This window comes from Panthera onca, chromosome D1 (assembly GCF_046562875.1).
Source record: "Panthera onca isolate mPanOnc1 chromosome D1, mPanOnc1 haplotype 2, whole genome shotgun sequence".
Classification (NCBI taxonomy): Eukaryota; Metazoa; Chordata; class Mammalia; order Carnivora; family Felidae; genus Panthera; species Panthera onca.
Genome location: NC_138348.1, coordinates 92,273,509 through 92,296,003, shown reverse-complemented (window position 1 = coordinate 92,296,003; position 22,495 = coordinate 92,273,509). Strand labels below are relative to the sequence as shown.

At 40.7% G+C, this 22,495-nt stretch overlaps 1 protein-coding gene across 4 annotated transcripts in view; it reads right to left on the bottom strand.

Annotated features, from left to right (window-relative positions):
* CDON (cell adhesion associated, oncogene regulated) overlaps positions 1-22,495 on the bottom strand; it is a 105,329-nt gene that overhangs the window by 49,731 nt on the left and 33,103 nt on the right. For all 4 annotated transcript variants that reach the window (XM_060605167.3, XM_060605164.3, XM_060605165.3 and 1 more), the window contains exons 2-8: positions 18,615-18,742; positions 15,937-16,209; positions 14,559-14,705; positions 13,562-13,705; positions 12,307-12,594; positions 10,712-10,981; positions 4,452-4,802 (exon numbers count right to left, since the gene is read on the bottom strand). In XM_060605167.3, coding sequence (XP_060461150.3) covers positions 4,452-4,802; positions 10,712-10,981; positions 12,307-12,594; positions 13,562-13,705; positions 14,559-14,705; positions 15,937-16,209; positions 18,615-18,693 — 1,552 coding nt within the window. In that variant the 5' untranslated portion in view covers positions 18,694-18,742. The remainder of the gene's footprint in view (positions 1-4,451; positions 4,803-10,711; positions 10,982-12,306; positions 12,595-13,561; positions 13,706-14,558; positions 14,706-15,936; positions 16,210-18,614; positions 18,743-22,495) is intronic.

Below are 22,495 nucleotides of genomic sequence, written 5' to 3'. Positions count from 1 at the left end.
GACCCCAAGCAAGGCCGGCAGAATTGCCCAGCTGCGTCCAGTTAACCCTAGAAACTGTAAGAGATCATAAAGGGGCTACTGTTTCAGTAATCTTTGGGGGTAGTTATGCAGCAACAGATAATGAAAATACCCTACACAAGCAAAACAATTTACATTCGACAAGAGGAAACAAGGTAAAAGAAGGGCTTACCTATTTCCAAGCAAGCCCTCTTTCTGGATAGAACTGAAGACTGGCTTAAGAAATCGCCAATCTAGGGGCACCTGGGTGTCTCAGCCGGTTGAGCGCCCGACTTCGCCTCAGGTCATGATCCCACAGTTCATGAGTTCAAGCCCCACATCGGGCCTGCTGCTCTCAATGCAGAGCCTGCTTTGGATCCTTTGTCCCCCTCTCTGTGCCCCTCCCTTGCTCGCGCTTTCTCAAAAATAAAGAAACGTCAAAAAAAATTGCCAATCTAAAGAAAAATGAAACAAGCAAATAGTCTTAATGCTACTAAAAGCATACAGAACACAAGAGAAGGGAAAAATATTTGCGCTGAAAAAAGAAATAGGTTGCACATCCCATCCCCCAAATTTACTGAGCACATATTATGGGCCACGCATTGTGTTAGACATTTAATAAATATAATCTCCTCAAGCTCTCAAAACAACATTCTTAGGTGGACAGTAATATTCCTACTTCACAGCTGAGGAAATTAGGGTTCTGGGAGATTAAGTGACAACAGCCAGCAGAACTCCGGTGATCCTGCTCCAGAGAAAGCAGTTGATGAAAACAAATACACTCCGAGCACCATGAAACCCAAGTGCTGACAGCTTGGTTTCTCTCAAGTGCTATTCAGGCTGGCAACAAAAAGGTCTCCTCTTTTTGACCACTTTTGTGGAGGAAGGGAGCAGAGGAAACGATGTGAAAGAGTTTCTTTTGCACAGTGAAGTCAGATTCCTGGTAAAAGGTGGGTGTGTTTTGAGAAGCCCTGCAGTTCAGGAGGGAACCGACACAAACCACGGCTAACGGCGTAAGGTCGGTTTTCTGTTTAGAGGAGAAAAGGTGTCTCCGACGCGTCCTCCATTAAAGAAGCTAGTGAGAAAATAATCCAGGAGAAAACTAATTAAGTTCACTGAGACAACTTCACAGTATTGCTTCTGGAGCAGCCGTGTTTATCTAGTGAGTCAGGACGTGGGCTGGCTGGTAAGGGTGTGCGGCTGGTGCCCACTGGGGCGAGAGATGGGCTCTAGCAAGTGGAGGTAATTAGCTGTGGCTTAGGGTAGCGGAGAATGACCTTTTCATCATTAGGAGTTTCACGGAGCCTTTGGGCTGCTTACCACTGGGAAGTGGTATCTGGCCGTACAAGAGTTTAAAGACCACAGGCCTCAATTTATGCAGAGGCAGGAGACAAACTTATGCCGCAGCCTGTGTCTAACGGTATCAGTGTCACAATTCTGCTCCTGCTATTCTGGATGCGATGAGGCTTTTCTGCCATGTTTATTAAAAAGGGGATTCGAGAAGAGGGGAGGAGGAGGAAGATTCAATTCTTTTCTCTCTGCTATTTCCAGTAATATAATTTGAGTACTCACATGATATAATTTATAAGGCCTGAACACCACTTTCAAAAGTTTTTTCACTTACATTATCTCAACTTGTCTTCAAAACAACTCTGTGAAATGGTCAGATGAGATCACTTCTTGGCCTTTTGGCTAAGATCAAGTGTGAAATGATCAGTTTAGACATCAAGTATTGGGGCGCCTGGGTGGCTCAGTCGGTTGAGCATCCGACTTCGGCTCAGGTCATGATCTCACAGTCTGTGAGTTCGAGCCCCGCGTCGGGCTCTGTGCCGACAGCTCAGAACCTGGAGCCTGTTTCGGATTCTGTGTCTCCCTCTCTCTCTGACCCTCCCCTGTTCATGCTCTGTCTCTCTCTGTCTCAAAAAAATAAAAATTAAAAAAAAAAAAAGAAAAAAAAATAGACCAAGTATTTTTAAACGTAGAACGCTTTTTGAATTAGAAGAGGCTGATAAAATTCTGCTTTTCTAAGTACTATAACTATGGCAGTGAATTTAATGACTCAGAGCTGAAACTAAACAAGGAATATAACCAAACTTGTCAAAGCCGTTCCCACTGTGACCACTCACACCAGCATCCCCTACCCCGACTATCCCAAACCAATTCCCATTATAGTTTTGAAGAGTTACAACCCACTCTACAAATATTTGTACATCTCAGACCTCAAAACCCAAGGTCTCTGGAAAGAAAAAGGAGGAGGGGGCAGTCATCTCTCTCTTTGCCCTTGCTTACCCTCCAAAAAACAAGTAAATGGCTCTCAGTATGCTAGAATTTAATAAGGCTCAGATTCCTGTAGAAAGAGGTGGGTTGTTATGTATTGTGAGCTTTAGTAAACCTGGCTGGATCTTAATAATTATAGGGCGCGCAAAAGAGAAAATATAAGAACATTTCGGAAGGAGGTCGGTGATGGGGTTACTATACATGAAAATGGTATTTATCAAGACATAAAATCCTGGAAGGGGTGGGGAAGACCTTAAAGACCTAAAAAATTCTAACCTAAACAAGTTAGCCTATGTATTTTCTAAAGGCTTCAGATCTTTGATATTTAAAGTGAGGCAGTGAGACAAAAGATCCAGTTCCATCAACTGTGACTATCACATCTATGCCTCTTGCTATCCTACATTTATAGAAAACAATCACTTTAGCCAAAAGCTAACCAAGCATCACCTGTGTTACACCTGTCCTACAGCTAACAATTTGAGCAGAGCCACTCTGATTTTCGCTTGGCAGAGCAGATATATAAACACACACACGTATACATATTCATATTTACACGTGTATGAATTTATACAACACCCAACTACCCTCTTCATTGGAGGATTCTTAACATGTCTGAAGTGAGTAGCTATTTCTTCCTTCCCTAACTGCTACAGGGAATAATCCTAATTTACCAATAATCAGACAGTAATAATTATAATCTAATACAAATGGATGTCCTTGGCCTTCCCCACTTCTCTTTCTACCTCCAGCTTCCTCTGGAGCTCCAGGGGCCTTGCGTGCCTGTGTTGGAAATACCTGTGTGCACACCCAATTTCTGTCTACTTTACGTTCCTTCCTCTGCAAAAGACCATCCCTTGGCCGCTCCTCTGGCTTAAGGGTGCCTGCACACTGGTGGTGTGGTCTACACTCTGGAGGATGGGTCAGGGAATGGGACCTGTGTGGAACCAGACTGTGAACTAATTAAAGCAAGGACTTCCAGAGCCCCAGACCTGCTATACACAAGGAGGAACACGGGCTCCAGGCTCCAGGGACTATAACTTAACCCCTTAACCACATGGACTATGTGACCAGTGGGAGCTGAGGACCCAGGCAGAAGAAAGCTGCAAGGAGCCCTCTAACGCACTGGCCCAAGGCAGGGAACTCAGTTGCCAAGACTAAGGGCAGTACTGTTTTTGACACTCTGCTTCTTGCATGACAAATAAGGTGACAGTCTCCACTCAACTGACTACCTGCTGGAGCATTGCTGCTCTAAATACCAATGTAAGGCTTGAATTTGAATTAAGTCAAATTTGAATTAATTTTAACAATATCGATATTCTATACACTAAGTACTTCAAAAACTGTATAAAGCTTTTAAGTCATCCTCACCAAAAATCAATAAAATATCAAGAATTAATGTTATACATCCCATTAGAAAAATAACTTTGAATAGGAGGTACTGTTTGGTAGTACCATGATTCTACTTTCTCAATGAAAGCCAACCCTTTAGGGGCGCCTGGGTGGCTCAGTCGGTTAAGCGTCCAACTTCGGCTCAGGTCACGATCTCACGGTCCGTGAGTTCGAGCCCCGCGTCTGGCTCTGGGCTGATGGCTCAGAGCCTGGAGCCTGCTTCCGATTCTGTGTCTCCCTCTCTCTCTGCCCCTCCCCCGTTCATGCTCTGTCTCTCTCTGTCTCAAAAATAAAAGTTAAAAAAAAAAAAAAAGAAAACCAACCCTTTAGACTCTGGATACTGTACTTATCAAAGGCTCACCTAAAAAATGTCAGCAATGATCACTTTCAGTAGCTTAGACAACCAAAAGCATTAATCATGAAAACAGGTCACAACTCGGGCTTGCTCCCATATGAGAGCTTTCTATAGAACAACTACAACCTTAACCAAAACATCAGAAATGGAAACCAAGGTTCATCCGGTTCATGGTAAGGCCAAATACCCAAAACCACAGTTCTGTGTTTCACTATTGCAGAGGGAAAAAAAAAAAAAAATATATATATATATATATATATATATATATATATATATACACGTGTGTGTGTGTATATATATATATATATATATATATATTCATATATATATTCAGAGATTGCTGGACTCATGAAAAAAACATACTTCAAAGCACTTTATCCCCTACAATCAGAGGAAGCTAATCACCCGAGAAAAAGTATTAATGGCAACTCACCAACTGTGAGGACTGCCTCCGACTGTGTGGCACCATGTTCATTTGTGGCTTCGCAGATGTATTTCCCAGCATGCTCCTGAGTGATGGCCTGAATATACAGAGAGCTTGAGCCAGCTCGGGACATGATGAAGTAGACAGGCTCCAGGTCATAGCCCCCAGGTCGTAAGTGTGATTTCCGGGATTTTGATCTGAGCACTTGAGACGGATGGCTGGTTATCAACCCGTGCCTGTCATACCAACGCATGACTGGGACTGGCACGCCAGTGGCATTGCAGGACAGAGTAACAAAGTCTCCATCTACCACCTTTGTACTTGCTGGTGCTGTAATTATAACTGGCTTGAGTCCACTGCCTATTAAAACAGTAATTCACACACAAATACACACACATAATTAAGATTATAGTACCTACAATGCAAAATAAATTCATCTTCTTGCATAAATGTTATCCATGTCGTGCCCAAGTAACAGCCTTAAAAGCATCTTTCGTACATGTATTTCTTAACAGTGTTTTTTTTTAATTGAAGTATAATCGACATACAACATTAGTTTCAGGTGCACAACATCATGATTTAACATATGGATACACATTGGCAAATGATCACCACAATAAATCTGGTTACCATCCCCTAAACAATGTTTTACATGCAGAACAGTATGGAGAACACATTCATTCACTGAAACAAGTGTTTGCAAAGACATGGGCAAACAGGGATATATGACAGTAATAACTAAAACAAAGATAACCCCCTCCTTGTTAATTCTCTTCTCAACTTTCACCACGTAAAACTGTCCCTAAAAAGTAGAATTCTTAATTGTGGGCTCCTGGACATTTCCTACACAGACTTCCTGTCCTTTAGGGAAAAAAAAGGGTTTCCTATACTCATTTGACTGCTGTTAAGTATAAAACAGGTGAAGCCATGAAAAAGGTGTCAAGGAGCATAAAACAAAATAATATTCCTTCACAAAAATAGTTCATTCCAGGGGGAACCTCTGATTACAAAAAGCCTGGGAGAGAAATCTGTTCTGAGTGAAAGTCGACGAGTGTATTTCTTATCATGTTACACAAACAACATTTTTTGTCTCCAAACTAACTCTCTTTCCTTTTGGTCCCAGGTATTCTCTGGAGCCATTTTTAAGTGTGCCTACTATGGAATATCGATTACAAATGGAATTTTCTCCAGTGCATCCTTCTCTTTCTCCAGCCCTACTTCCTACCTTTGACAAAACCAACACTCGGTATGGTTAGATTCCCGAATCTCTGCCAATCTAGAAAGTGTAAGATGCTGTCTCACTGGTCATAAACTGCACTCTCCTGAGTACTAATGAGCTTGAACATCTTTTCACGTGTTTATGTGTCACTGGTATTTTTCCTCCTCTTTGAAAGGCTTTTTGTCCATTTTTCTGTTGGGTCATTTATCTTTTTTGTAATGGTTTCAGAGTTCTTTGTATATTCCAGCTAGTGTTCTGTTATTCGTTATATATGCTGCTAATATCTTCTCACAGTTTATTGCTCTTTTAAAAAAAAATTTTTAACATTATTCATTTTTGAGAGAGAGACAGAGCATGAGTGGGGGAGGGGCAGAAAGAGTGGGAGACACAGAATCAGAAGCAGGCTCCAGGCTCTGAACTGTCAACACAGGGCCCGACGCGGGCCTCGAGCTCACGGACCGCGAGATCATGACCTGAGCTTAAGTCGGACGCTTAACCAACTGAGCCACCAAGGGGCCCCTGCTTTTCTTTTCATTTTTTTTTTTTAATTTTTTTTTAACGTTTATTTATTTTTGAGACAGAGAGAGACAGAGCATGAACAGGGGAGGGGCAGAGAGAGAGGGAGACACAGAATCTGAAACAGGCTCCAGGCTCTGAGCAGTCAGCACAGAGCCCGACATGGGGCTCAAACTCACGGACCACGAGATCATGACCTGAGCCGAAGTCAGGCGCTTAACCGACCGAGCCACCCAGGCGCCCCTTTTCTTTTCATTTTTAATGGTATTCTTTATTAATAAGGATGTTCTAATTTCAATGTAGTCATATCAATCTTTTAAAAAAAATTAGCCTAAAATGTTAAGTTATATCCAATCAGATAGATGTCTCCTGCATTTTCTTCAAAAACTCTGCCATCTTGCCTTGCACAGATAGGTCTTTAATCCACTGGTAATTTGTCTTTATACACATTATGAGTTAGAGATTTCATTTCTTTTTCTCCATTTTGATGAGCAATTATCCCACATCCACACTTGAAATGGATGTCCTCCTCTTGGTAATCTGCAATGCCACCTAAGTCAAATCCTTAGGTGCAAATGTCTTCTTGGTGGGTCTTTGTCTTGTTTCAATAGCCTATCTGTTCCTGCACCAATACAATATATCTTAGTTACCACAGATTTTTATATATGTTCTAATACCTGTAAAAATAAGTCCCTGTGTTTTTCTTCTTCTTTCAGCATGCCTTAACTATTCTTGGGCCTTTGGTCATGCATATAAATCCCAGAATCAGTTTGTCAACGTCCTCAAAATATCCAAATAAGATTTTAATTGGAATTGCATGAAGTTACAGGAAGTTTCTGGAAAGACCTGACAACTGTGTAATACTGAATTTCGGTATGTACCAACTGGTATATCTTTCTAGGATACCTTGGTCTTTTTAAATGTTGCTAATATTAAAAGGTGACTTTTAAATTATATTTTCTGCCTGTTGTTGGCTATAGTGGTTAATTTTATGTATCAACTTGATTGGACGAAGGGATGTCCACATAACTGGGTGGGTCTGCGAGAGTGTTTCCAGAAAAGATTAGCATTTGAATTGGTGAACAGAGTATAGCAGATGGCACTGCCCAACGCGGGTGAGCAACATCCAATCTGCTGAGCACTCTGTAGAGCAAAAATGCAGAGTAAAGGTGAATTCTTTCTCTCTGCTTAAGCTGATCCACCTTCTCCTGCCCTCGAACACTGGACATCAGCGCTTCTGGTTCTCCAGCTTTTGGACTTTGGTCAAGACTTAAACCAACAGGCTCTCCACCACCCCACAAATGAATTACACTATTGGCTTTCCTCCTTCTCCAGTGTATAGAGGATAGACTATGGGACTTCTCAACCCCCATAATCATGTGAGCCAATTCCTATTATAAACCACCTCTTATTTATATCTTATATATCCTACTGGGTTTGTTTCTCTGGAGAAGCGTGACTAATGCACTGGTATATAGAAAGACACCGATTCTTCTTTGTTGGTCTTCGTCCAGATTCCTTGCTAAGTGCCTTTATTATTTCTAATAATTTGCCAGCAAATTGAGAATTCTCTGTATTGGCAATCATGGCAGTTATGGGTTTGATTTTTTTCTTTCCTATCCTTATATATTTTATTTTATTTACATATTTCGTGTCATTCTGTGCTGATCAGAGTCTCCAGTATGATGGCAAATAAAAGATTTTATTTATTTATTTTTTTACTGTTTATTTATTCTTTTTTTTATTTTTTTTTTAAATTTTTTTTTTAACGTTTATTTATTTTTGAGACAGAGAGAGACAGAGCATGAACGGGGGAGGGTCAGAGAGAGAGGGAGACACAGAATCTGAAACAGGCTCCAGGCTCTGAGCAGTCAGCATAGAGCCCGACGCGGGGCTCGAACTCACGGACCGCGAGATCGTGACCTGAGCTGAAGTCGGACGCTCAACCGACTGAGCCACCCAGGCGCCCCACTGTTTATTTATTCTTGAGAGAGAGAGACAGAGTGTGAGCAGGAAGGGGCAGAGAGAGAGGGTGACACAGAATCCAAAGCAGACTCCAGGCTCTAAGCTGTCAGCAAAGAGCCTGAGGTGGGGCCTGAATTGATGAATGGTGAGATCATGACCTGAGCCAAAGTTGGACACTTAACCAACTGAGCCACCCAGGTGCCCCAATAAAAGAGATTTTAAAGAGAATGCTTCCAACATTTCACCATAAAAGTGATGTTTCTTGTAAGTTTTTGTTAAATACTCTTTATCAGATTAAGAAAATTTCCTTTTATTTCTATTTTTCTAAGTGTGTCTAACATGGATATTGAATTGTGTCAAATGTTTTCCTGCCTCTATTCAATCCAGATGAATGACACTTTAAATTTTCTGACTGATTCCTGGGCTGACTCCTTAGTTAAGATGTATTTCCTTTTTAAAATATTGATGGCTTGCTAATATTTTCATAAGATTTTTGTATCTATGTTCATAAATGAGATTGGCCTTTGGTTTTCCTTTCTTATGCCATTCCTTTGTGATTTTAGAATCAAAATCATAAGGACTGGAGAGTTTCCAGTTTTTACTTTTCTCTGGAAGAGTTTGTGTAATATTTGGAATGGTCTGTTACTTGTAAGTTTCGTAAACCTCTCCATAAAACCTATATGGCCTGGTGTTTTCTCTGTGGGAAGATTTTAAACCCCTAATCAGTTTCCTTCATGAGTACAGGACTACATAGGCTTTTTAATTTCTCTTAAGTCATCCTTACTAAGTCGTATTTTTCCTAAGAATCTGTCTATTTCCTAGAACATTGTAAACTGTTGACATAAAGTTTATCACAATATATCTTTATCTTTTATTTTATCTTTACCTTTATTTATTATTTTTAATCTCTACAAGACTTGTACTTTTTATTCCTAAAACTGTTTATTTGTATTTTGCCACAAAGGTAGGTCCATTTTATTAGATTTGCAAAGAACCAACTTTTTTCTTTACTGATCCTCTCCATTTTATCTTCATTTTCTATTCAATTGATTTCTGCCCTTTAGTATCTCTTTTCCTCTGCTTCCTTATTTTCAGTCTTACTAGTTTTCTTTTATAAGCATTTAAGGCTATACATTCCCATGTAAATTCCATTTTTACTACATCCCACACAATTCAATCTGTGGCATTTTCACATTGCACTGCAGTTTTTTCTCTGTTATTGAGAAGCATAATTTTACATTTCCAAATACAAGCCAGTTAAAAATGACTTTTACTATTAACTTCTAAAATAATTGCACCAAGGTCAGAGAATTGGTCTGTATCACACTGATTCTTTGACACTTGAAATATTTATAACTCATAGGCAAAAGATTAATATCCCTAATATAGAATTCCTACCAATCCACAAGAAAAATGACCAACAATCTAATTTTTAAAATGGACAAAAGACAATGAACAGTCAGTACATAGGAAAACAAATTCAAATGACTCATAAACATATGATAGGAAGCCCAACTTCACTCACAGTAATATAAATACAGACCAAAAGGTTTTTTTTTTTTTTTAAACTATCAGATGGGCAAAGATTTAACACCTTGCCCTGGTGAGGATATGAGGAGACAGGCAGATACACATTGCTGGTCAGTAAGAATAAAAACCAGTAACAATTTTGCAGAGCAACTCGGTGATATCTACCAAAATTACCAAACAAAGATGCTTTCATTCAGCAAATTCATTTCCAGAAATCTATTCTATAGATATTTACACCTGTGCAAAATAATCTATGCAGAGGGACATTCATTATAGAACTCCTTAATAAGCAGTCATTTGAAAAAGAATGAAAACACTGTTTAATGAACCATCTGGGAAGATATCAAAGATATGGTAAATAAAAAACTCTGAGGAATACTACCTCCATTTACGGGGGGGAAAAAGATGTTATTAAGTGCACACAGACACATTGTGTGTGATTGTATATATACACACAAGGACATTAAAGACACTGATAAAACTGGTTAGTTCTAAAGGCAATATGGCTGGCCAGGGAATAGAAATGAGAGACTTTTACCATATGCCTTTTAAACTATAGTATCTTTTGGGGCGCCTGGGTGGCTCAGTCGATTGAGCGTCCGACTTTGGCCCAGGTCATGATCTCGCAGTCCGTGAGTTTGAGCCCCGCGTCGGGCTCTGTGCTGACCGCTCAGAGCCTGGAGCCCGTTTCAGATTCTGTGTCTTCCTCTCTCTCTGCGCCTCCCCTGTTCATGCTCTGTCTCTCTCGGTCTCAAAAATAAATAAACGTTAAAAAAATTTAAAAAAATAAAAAAAAATAAACTATAGTATCTTTTGAAAAAAATAATTAAAAAAAAAATTTTTTTAATGAAGTTAATCAAATAATATTGCCTCTTCATGGAAATGCCCATCTGCAACTAGAAAGGAACATGGAAAATAGGCATAGTTCCTTTATGGTAATGGAATTATGTTCTCTAGTGAAAATGATTTAATTTTTAACCAAAACAAAAGCCTATCTGTAAAGTAAAACTTCCTATGATTTCTGGACCCAAAAGCCTACCTTTTTCAATTTCAAGTCTCCCAGTAGACTGTATGAATCCAATCCCATTATCTGCTACACACTGATACAGCCCAGAATCTTCCATGGTAACACCACTGATTTTCAGTCTGTTTCCTACAGTTAGATGTCGTGGGGAAGGATGAACAGGTTGTGCGTTATGAAACCAGGTACGGTTTGGAGTTGGGTTCCCATGAATCTCACAAGTAAATTGTACTGTGGCACCCAGAGAGACTGTCTGATCCTGTAGTCCTTTAGAAATTGAAGCATTTTCTAAAAATAAAACATATAAATTAAACTCTAGCCCTTAAGAGGTACTTTTTAAATTATCACACAAGACACATAAAATCTCTCTACCAATAACTAGTTGAAATCAAATTGCATTGTTTACTCACATTCTCCTACCTGCTATGGTCATCAAGACAAAATTAGAAATGTATTTGAACTTCCTTCTAATCAAATAAACCATATGTTACTAATATTTCATAGTCTCTTTTTCTAGATCTTCCCACCCACTTCTCTCTCTCTCTCTCTCTCTCTCTCTCTCTGTCTGTTTCTCTCTCTCTCTCTCTCTCTCTCTCTCTCTCTCTCACACACACACACACACACACACACACACACACACACACACACATACAAATTGGGCTTCCCTGAGCATTTGTTTCAGGTGATTTGTTTGAAATAAGTAGTTTCCCATGATTTCACACTAAACAAGAGTCAAAAGAAGAATGTTTATTCACAGGTTAAATTCTTTTTATGGTCAATTCTGCCGTTAGGCTAGATGTTATACTGGGCAGGAAACTTCCTTTACTATCCATCAAGCCACTTTTTCCTAGACCAAGTAAATCATTTAGCAACATTGGAAACATATGCCCAAATTACATGATTATGCATATTAACTTAGACCTGATTATCACGGCACTTTAAATCTCATTTGCCATACACTTAGTTAATTCCAGGGTTACCTATGTTGCAAATAAACACATGCAGAAGGTTTACAGCAACTATATTTACTATGAAACCACTTACAACCTATTTTTTTCTGGCTTTCATGAAAATCTGTTTTGATAAAGGAAAACATTTTCTGGTGCTAGACATGACAGTGAGACAGGGAACTGGAAAAAAAAAGGAAGGAAAAGCTTTGAGATAAAGAGTATATACACAGCAATGTGGGTGGAAATAATGCAGATAATACAGTGAAAGCATTCCTTAAGGGAAAATAAAATGAAATAGATTTCTTTTTGAGGTGACCTTTTCTAGTCAGTACTGTTAGGTACTCCTACTAGGTCCAACACACTGACACAGCCTAGAATCTTCCACATCATTAGGAAGGAAGAACAAGCTTTGCGTTGCATAACCAGGTTGAGGGGGAGGTTCCCATAAACATCCCAAGTGAAATGTTCTGTGCCACCAAGAAATACTGCTGAAATCAGCAGTCCTTTAAAAAAAAAACAAAAAAACGAAGCTTCTTGTGACATCATACGTGAAGACATTATTTACGTGTCATTTATAGTTCCCAAATAGATCTTCCATTCAAACATCACTTAGACCAGAAAAATAGCCTGACCCGAAAAGCAATTTAAGAAGTAACGTCTTACCAAGCACATTAACCACGTAAGTCACATGTTTTACGTCTCCAGACTTGTTTCCCACTATACAAGAATAGTTTCCAGAGTCCACCGGGTCAATGCTGTCTGTGGCAAGATGGGAATGCAACCTTCGCCAGTTGCTTCCCGGCACAGCGTCCTGACCGTCCTTCAGCCAGTGCACTTGAGAAACTGGGACCCCACTCACCACACACTCCAGGGTGACGGGGCTATGAGAAAGCACAGCTAGTGCCTGTGAAAAGGTGGGGTGAAGAATGTGAAAATCGTCGGAAGAAGGGCCTGGAAAAAGAAGGGAACCAAAAAATGTCATTATTAAACATCCACTTCCAATCTGTTCCTTACCAAATCTGCAAGCTTTCTCATCTCCCCATTTATTCTTCTTTATGCCACAAGGTCATACATGGTAGCTTAATACATTTTTAGTGGAGAATTAAAATGAAAACACTTTGTGGCCCCTTAGGGCTATCTCTGCATTAGCAGTTTAGATATGCAGAATTTTTGACCAATCCAGAAACCACCACTTCATTGTGCTTTGACCACTGGTTCTAGCTGAGTTCGGCTACCGTAATCTCAAAATCAGCTATGACTACTGTCAGCTGAAAGAGAACAGCTATTAATTTTTCATAATTCAGTTAGCCACCAATTTGATTACCACTGTTATAAAGTTATATTGTCTCTACTATTTCTTTTTATTTGAGCAAAGGGTCAAGTTCTCCGTCTGGTTTCCACTCTGTCATCCTGACCAAAATTCTCTTCTAAAAATTCATTATCGGGGCGGGGGGGGTGGGAGGGGGCGGTGCCCGGGGGCCGGGGGCCGGGGAGGCTCCTGGGTGGCTCAGTCGGTTCAGCATCCAACTTTGGCTAAGGTCATGATCTCACGGTTCATGAGTTCAAGCCCCACATTGGGCTCTCTGCTATTAGCACAGAGCTCACTTTGGATCCTCTGCCCCCTGCCCCGCGACTCTCCCCTGGTCACACTCTCTCCCTCTCTCTCAAAATAAATAAATACATAAATATTTTAAAAAATTAATCAATGAATTAAAAATTCATTATCTTTTAAACACATGTACAGTACTATACTATAATGCATTCGTGTATTTAATTTTTTATAAGACTTTCTTATGATAAGCAAATAGGATCTGCAAGAAAAATTCACTCTGATTTTCCAGTGCTTTCTAAAGAATGCTTCTGAGGAAGCTTCTCCTGAGGAATGCTTCTGGTTACCGTTATTCTCCCAAATACTTACGACTGACAAGAAGCTTTCGGCCAATGGGTTCAACTTTTAATTCATGAGTGACAGGATTAAAAGCTGCACACTTATATGATCCCTTGTCCTCTGAAGATACATTCAGAATCTGAAGATTCCCTGATGGAAGGATTAAGTACTTCTCTGAGGAAAGAAGGGAATGCAGTTAGGCCTCTATATGAAAGACCCCAATGAAAACAAAGGCTGGCAGTCGTCCTTTCAATTTAGACATCAGAACAGCAGCAACAATCAGAGAAAATTTATTAAATGAAAGAAAGGGGAAGTCAAGGCGGGGGCGGGGGGGGGAGAGTCAATAGTTCTAGAGTAACAAAATCGAACCCATCAGAAACATCTGACCTCAGACCATTTGTTGAGCCCACTGAAAGCACAAGCATATGTAGAAAGAGATACAATGTCCACAGCCCCCACCTTGAGCAAACCTCTCCGGACAGCACTCACTGATCCGCCAGTGTCCACTCATGTCTACCCATTCATTTTTTTCTCAACAAATACACACTGGGTGCCTGTATTGATCCAGGCACAAGTGATACAATAAAGAAAGCAGACTGCAAGCCCTGCACTCATGCAGCCAACATTCCAGTGCAGGAAATGGGGGCCGCAAAGAAAGGGATAAATAACAGACAAACAACCAGAAATCTGTCTATTACAATGCTGTGGAAACTTTAAAAAGCAACTAAGTAAAGGGGACACAGAGCAATGGGGCATGGCATGGTATTTTACATAGAGCCATGATGAGGGAGGTCTTCTCAGAGGAAGAAATATCCGAGTGGAACCCTGAATGAATGGAGGGAATCTGGGATTGTAATCATTTCTACAGTGTAACCACTCATGCCGGTCTTCTTCCGACTTCTGAGAGTAGAGGCAATATAGCTTATGCATTTTTGTAGCCACAGTCCTTAGGACACGGAGTTCAACAGCAGGTTGCTTCATGACATTTGTTCTGTGGGTACCACTGGCTTTTTGTTGAAGGTCTCACCTGTGGAATGTTTCAGCCACTTTCCCCGGATTTTATAGCGCACCTCAGCCTTGGGGTTACTATCTGGTACTTTGCAGCCAATGAAACTGGTACTCTTTTCTTCCGCTGTAATAACCTGCTTTGTTGGTGAACCAAAATCACCAAGAACTAAAATACATAAGTAAATAAGTAGAAAATTAATTGATTAATCAATGCAAATGTGAACGCTCCCCAAGGAAGTTTAAAAACTAGAAGCCACATCTTGCAACGCGGCCGTTTGCGGCAGCTAACCCCAGTTCACAGAGGAGCGTGATTTTTTTATCTCAGGAAGGGGCTGGAGTAGAGATGCCCGGTTGAGGCCTAGAGCTAAGTCACGGCACCCTTTTCCAGAAGCCAATGCTTCCAGGAGACTACAAGACAAACAAGCAAGCGGCCCTTAAAACATGGATGAGAACCATAAAGCATAGTCATTCCCATTCTGTCAAGAGACATCCTTTTCCAATCCAGTCCCTCATGAACACCTACTTTCCCTACGCATCTTTATGCTGTTTGTCGCTACTCACACTGCAATAAAATGGCTTTCAGGAACAAACCCAATTCCTCTCACTACTAAGAGTTCGCTACAGATGGAGCCTGCGTGGAAGGGTTCTTTATGATCAGCAGTGCTGAAAGCATCCAGCCGCCTGCCACTAGGAGTTCAGCCTTCCCGTGTGAGTCCTGGAGCTGTCCATGGGTCAAAGCTCTACAAAAACATTTACTCTTCTCAGTTACGACAAACTCACTACTCCTGGGGGATCCAGATTTCTTCTGTAAATAGGGGTGCCCCGACAAAGACATCTTCCATTACTGGAAGCCATCACCATTTGAAAGGCAGATGGCTCAAACCTACTAAGAAAACCACCACGTTCCAGATTTTCCATAAGTTAAATACCCGACATTCCTTTCTCTACAGTCAGTGATTTCATTCCTCCTTCTTTAGCCTGGTTTCAATTAAATAAACTAAAATCAATCAGTGATCAAGACAAATAAAACAATTAGATGTGAGCGAGATACGGGACTGCATGAAACAACTGAGTGTCAAAGTTGACAACAGCTTTTTTGTTGCTGCTGCTATTAAAGGACCTCTAAATATTCGCAAAGAAATTCAGAATTTGCATTAGAAAACTCTCCTAACCATGTAAGAGTTACTTCCATGCCCCTGTTACACGGGAAGACAGGAGGCCAAGCTCACGGAGGTTCAAGTGCATTTCCCCCAGCTCAACAGTGAGAGTCAAGGCTGAGATGAGGACGCTATGTGTTTACTCCAAAGCCCACGCTCTTCCCTCTATTCACACATGCAAGTACCAGCATTCTAGTTTCTAGGAAAAAGCATAAATCTGAGGGATAAAATTAAACTCACCAGCAGTAGATACTGTTGCAGGGCCGCTCACAATTGCTCCGATGCTATTGTTGGCAACGCACTGGTAGGAACCCGAAAGGGAGGGATTAAGGGACAGAATAGTCAAAGTCCCCTGTTGCATCTTAATCTGTTCCATGTTTCTATCCAGTCTTTTTCCATTATGCAACCATGAGATATGAGCGGTCACAGGCTTAGCAGAACAATGGAGTACTACGGGTCCACCAAGTCTCTGGACAGCGGACAGTGGCTCAGAAATAAAAGATGGTGCCAAGTCTACCAGGAAACGTTCCCACGTGCAAAGAGGTGGGGAGAACAGGAGAGAAAGGAGGTAAGGGGAGAGAGAAGAGTACATTGAATGCATTTCATCTGAATCTATGGAACCAGAGGCAATTCCGTATTTTATCCATACGTGTTACAGTTCTTAATGCTTGTACAAGTTCTAGGAACATTCTGATATGACTATTTTTGGAAGTAAAAAAGGGCAACGCGTGAAGCTAGGACTTAAGGACCAGGGTAGAATAGATGAAAAACCTTATGGTGTAAATCCGACAAAATACCAATTCTTTAAGTGAGAAAAAGCAAACTGCTCTGTGTATGAAGTAGCTTCTGAGAAATGGAAGTCAAGAATCTGAGGGGCTCCTGAGCGGCTCAGTCAGTTAAGTGTCCAACTCTGGCTCAGGTCATGATCTCGCGGTTCACAAGTTCAAGCCCCGCATCGGGCTCTGTGCCAATAGCTCAGAGCCTGGAGCCCGCTTCGGATTCTGTGTCTCCCTCTTTCTCTGCCCCTCCCCTGCTCACACTCTCTCTCTCTCTCTCTCAAAAATAATTTAAAAAAATATATATGAAAAACTGAAGATAACTTGCAAAGTAAAAAGAATTCTCTCCTACATTACTAAGCACTTGATTTTAAAGAGTAAATTATTGTATAAATAGTGGCTACGGTCTTCTTTCCTAGAAAGAAAGAATAGAAAATAGAAAATAACATTCAACTTTAATAGAAAATAACATTCAACTTCTAGGAAAGCAGAAGCAGAACATTAGGAAGCCAGGCTGAAATACAGTCTACCCTTTTTTGGAGCATCGATCTTAATATTTTTATTTGGTGTTTAGAATAGTTTCATTTGTTAGACCTTTTCCTCAGCAACTTGGGGGAGAGGGTGAATTCTTACACTAACATACAAAACAAATCCCCCTCCACCCCCCAAAAGAGTGGGGGGGACAAGAATACTGTTAATCTGGGGGAATAAAGTACTTCCAAAAAAAAAAAAAAAAGACCAATAAATTCCTGACTCTACTTTCGCAGGATATTTAATTAGATATGAAGATTAAGGGAAGTGCCTCTCTTGACTAAATCTGAGGTGGTTGTTTAGCAAAACAAAAACAGAAATAAAACCAGCGAGCCAAGATTTTTGCTTACAAATCCAATATAGTTATAAAATATTCTTAACAGAGACAACAAATATTACTTAATGAATAAACATCACTCGCATTTCTATATACTTACAAAGAAATCTCTCCACAGACCTAAAACTACTAGAGATGCATGTGGGCTTGGGCTTATAAACACATTCAACACTAAACACTTTTAAGCTTTTCAGTGACCCAGAAGCAGAGAGAATCTCAGACAAGCTCAGGCGAGAAAGTGGCAGATCTGGGATTTGAACCAAGTTCTCTTGCTCCAAGACGAGCACTGATATGTGCTGATTCTAAAATTTCTTCGGTCGTATGTAGTCAGCATTTTATTCCTGTTATAATCTCCAAAATCAGATATTTGTAACATATCCTCTTACGGAAAAGAGCAGGCTAGGACAATATTTGTTTTTCAGGCAACAAGAGGAATGAATTTATAAGGACAATGATGGGAAGGCCTGCCAGTGCCCAGAAGCACTACTAAGAGATCCTTAAATTGCTGAATTAATCAGTTTTTAAGTAATTTGGCGGGGTCAAACAAATCTTAGAAACGTCTTTGGAAATCATTATTATCAGCAAAGATTTGAAGCTGAAGTCTGTTTTGTATAGGATTAGGATTAAGATGAGGAAAAGCTTCAGTTAAGACATGACCATTCTTGGGGTGCCTGGGTGGCTCAGTCTGTTGGATGTCTGACTTTTTTTTTTTTACTGTTTATTTATTTTGGGGAGAGACAGACACAGAGCGCAAGCAGGGAAGGGGCAGAGAGAGAGGGAGACACAGAATCCAAAGCAGGCTTTAGGCTCTGAGCTGTCAGCACAGAGCCCGATGTGGGGCTCAAACTCACGGACTGTGAGATCGTGACCTGAGCCAAAGTCGGACGTTCAACTGACTGAGCCACCCAGGCACCCTGGGTGTCCGACTCTTGATCTCAGCTCGGGGCATGATTTTGCAGTGCAGTGAGTTCAGGCCCCACACTGACAACATGAAGCCTGATTGGGGCTCTGTCTCTCCTCTCTGCCCTTTCCCCACTTGTTCGTTCTCTCTCTGTCCCTCTCAAAATAAATTAAGTAAAAACTTAAACAACGACAACCACAACAAAAAGACATGACCATTCCTGGGGACTGATGACAAGCATTGAGCCATATAGAGAACTGCTGAATCGCTATATTATATTCTGAAAACTAATAGAACACTGCATGGTAACTATACTGGGATTAAAATTTAAAACCTGAAAAAAATAAAAACACAACCATTCTTCAGCTCTTACCTGAATTCACGGAAGGACACAGAATCGCAAGAGTAACAACATACAGCAGTGTCTGTAAGGGCCGAGGATCTGGATGCATAGCGCCAGATTACAGAAGCAGGTAGGACAGACTTCCAGGCTTTGGCTCACTAAAAGACATCCAGGAAAAAAAAAAAAAGAAGAAGAAGAAGAAAGAGAGAAAGAAAAGATCATCTAAACACCCCAAAACAGCTGAAATCTTGTATCTGAGTAGTCAGGGTTGTGAGCATGATGGCTGCCGTCGATTTTGAAAGCTCTGTATAGAGTGCGGCAAATACAAGGCACTTAATGGTCCGTATCTCCCCGATTCACAAACCAATCTCCAGACACTAAATAAACATGGAAGCTCTGCTCATCCTTCCAAGGTACTAGGATGCCTCTTATTGTACAGAATCAATCATCTCAAATGAACATGTTCAACTGCCTTTAGTGCATTTGTTTGCACATTTCACAAGGATCGAAAACCCAACACCACCAAAATGCCCCACCACCCCCTTGACAGTCCTAAAATAGACACAGTAATAACAAAATAACAGCAAACGTTTACATGGTGCTGAGTATGTGCCAGACAGCATTTCAATGTTTTGTGTATACTAATGAAATCTTCAGACAACAACCCCAGGAGATAGCTACTGGGTTTCTTCCCTTTTTTTCAGATGGGGGACTCAGACTCATGGATTGTTCAAACAGATTTAAGGGCAGACTTGTGTGGGGATCAAGCTTGGCATGTCTGCAGATCATCCAAAGACCACTGTGGTGAGACTAGATGGGACTAAGCCAGGAAGGGAAGAGGGAAACCAAGTAGGAGGTAATGTAATCACTCAGGAGGGAGGTGAGCACACGGTGGGGCAGACCAGTGAGTCAACTGTGGAGGTGGTGAAGAGTAACGAGATTCAGAATATATTCTAAAGGTAAAACCAACAGAATTTGCTGAAGATCTGGATATAGAGTATGATCAAAAGATGTGTCAAGGCTAACTTACTATTTCGTGTAACAGAATCAGTAACAGTTCTGTTTACTGAAGAGGGGAAGGCAGGAAAGGGGGAGACAGACTGAAGAGGAGGTTAGTCAGCCATTCCGTTTTGGGAAGGTAAGTCTGAGATATCCATGAGGCATCCAAGTACTACTGTCAAGTTCACAGTCGCAGACAGGAGTCTGGAGCTGTGTAGAGAAGTCAGAGCTGGAAATACAGATGCCAGAACTATTAGAGCCTTAGTGCTAGATGAGCTCTAAGGAAAGTATGACAGAGGAGAGGAGAGCCCAGGCAGAAGCCTTGGAATACTTCAACCTTTAGAAACCAAACAGACAAGGAAGCAGCAAGGGAGACTAACAGCCAATGAAATAGGAAGAAATCCAGGAGAATGTTGTGTCCATGGAGAAAAATGGAAAATATTTCTAGAAGAAGGGCATGTTGCAAACACTGCTGAAAAGTGAGACACCATCTTGAAGACACGTTGGGGCACAGGTGATACAGACAAGAGTGGTTTCAGTGGTGGGGAGACTAACATCTGATGGTGGGTTCAGAACAGAACGGGAAGGGAGGAAACGAAAAAAGCACAGACAACTCCTTCAAGGACCTTGCTATACAAGGCCAGCAGAGGGGTGCTGGGTGGCTCAGTTAGTTAAACATCTGACTTGATTTCCACTCAGGTCATGATCTCACAGTTCATGAGATTGAGCCCCAAGTGTCGGGCTCTGTGCTGACAGTGCAGAACCTGCTTGGGATTCTCTCTCTCTCCCTCTCTGCCCCTTCCCTGCTCATGCATGCATGCACTCTCTCTCTTAACATACATACATACATACATACCAAAAAAAAAAAAAAAAAAAAAAAAAAAAACGGGCAGCAGAAAAATAAGGAGAATTGCTGTAGACACATGACAGTCAAGGGAAGGTTTGGTTTTGTGTTTTTGTAACACAAAGACAGTATAGCATATTTAGGTAAAGCTAAAAAAAAAAATAAAAAACAAAAACAAAACAGCACAGGCAAGGATGTGGGTAAAAATCACTACCATGCATTGTTGGTGGAAATATAATCAGTAAATTCTTTCTGGAGGGAATTTAGTGATATCTATCAAAAATCATTCATCTGTGCAACAAATACTTAAGGAATGCTTATTAATTACATGCCAGGAAGTATTCTAGAAGCTAGAGAGAGAACAATGTAAAAATACATGAGTAGGAACAAGTAACACAGACAAGGATGTACACCTTATCTTCTAGTGGGAATGATGGACAACACACACGATAAAATTACTAAAATTAACAATGTCTATGCCATCCTCCAGATATGATCCATTCTCCCTCCTCCGTGCTGCCTCTACACCTTGGACATATGTCTATCATCCCACTCATCATTGTGTTCTATAATTTATCTGGTTACATAACTTTGTCGTCCTTGAAGGCAAGAATGGCCTCACATTTAACTCTGTAAATTCTAAAACCTAGCAGAAAATAGGCACAGAACATTTTTTTTTTAATGTAAGTAATACCTTAATATAATGCAATTCCCAGAAATACCTTAAAGGGTATTTAGTGAGAACTTTCATGTCATGTGAATTCCGCATATTCTAGTTATATTTTTTCCTTTATTTATTCACGCATATATATGATTTCTTAAATCAAAAATAAAGTGTCTACTATAGATAGGCCAGGCACTTTGTTAGATGAGGGATCCAAAGAGTAGTTACTCTGTCTGCAAATTCTCCCAGACATTCCTACTTGGCCAGGGTTGGACACAGCTTCTGTGACTATGGAACACAACAATGTAGCCAAAGAGCTACAGTAATGACATTTTAGAACTGTGAATTTTATGTGCATATTCACTCCTGCAAAGGTTAATGCTAACCATTGGTAACACTGGGTAGAAATACAAAGGCACCTTGAGTATGACTTTAAACAAATCAAAGTGTCACAAAAAATTGAAAATTAAAAAAAATAAAAAAGAAATCAAATAATGTCTCCCGGGATCTGCTCACTTCTCTATGGCATGCAATCCCAAATCTACAGGTTGCAAACTTAAGTGTATCTACATCACAGACTATCAGTTCATGGATTGCCTTCTACGTTTTTTCTTGCTGACCTCTTTTAAAAGTGGGAGAGGATATTTTGGTACCACTCATTGGCGGAAGGGGCCAGCTGTGTGAAAGCTTTTTTCGGTTTATTTGAATTCTCACTTGGTTCAAGGGCAAGGACTGACACACCACTGGTGAGCAGTCAAGGCAAAGTAAACATTCAAACAACTTGTTAACAGGAGACGCTGTCCTGAAAGAATGAGGACAAGGAGGGGTGTTCTTCCTTTTGCCAAATCTTTCCGCAACTATTTATTTATTAAAAAGCGGTGAAACAAATTCCAGAGTCAACTTTAACCCTAGCACACGATCTGCTGAGTTATTTTACAGCTGTCCTTTAAATCTTCACAGTTCATTACTACCTAAATAGTTATCCCATAGGACCATCCTTTTTTAATTCTATCTTTCTATTAGGTTACTCGCAACATGCTGCCATTTGACTTTGGAGGTTGGAAAGAACTTAGGACCATAACGTAAATATTTGTTGACTTGGTTTACATTTATCCAAGGAGAAAGCTTGCTCCATCTGTTAGAGAACCATGGTAATGAGGACCCGGACCTGGATTCCATTGCTATAGGAGTCAGGTACCTTAAAATTACATTTAACAGGGGCGCCTGGGTGGCTCGGTCGGTTGAGTGTCTGACTTCGGCTCAGGTCATGATCTCACGGTCCGTGAGTTCGAGCCCCGCATCAGGCTCTGTGCTGACAGCTCAGAGCCTGGAGCCTGTTTCAGATTCTGTGTCTCCCTCTCTCTGTGACCCTCCCCCGTTCATGCTCTGTCTCTCTCTGTCTCA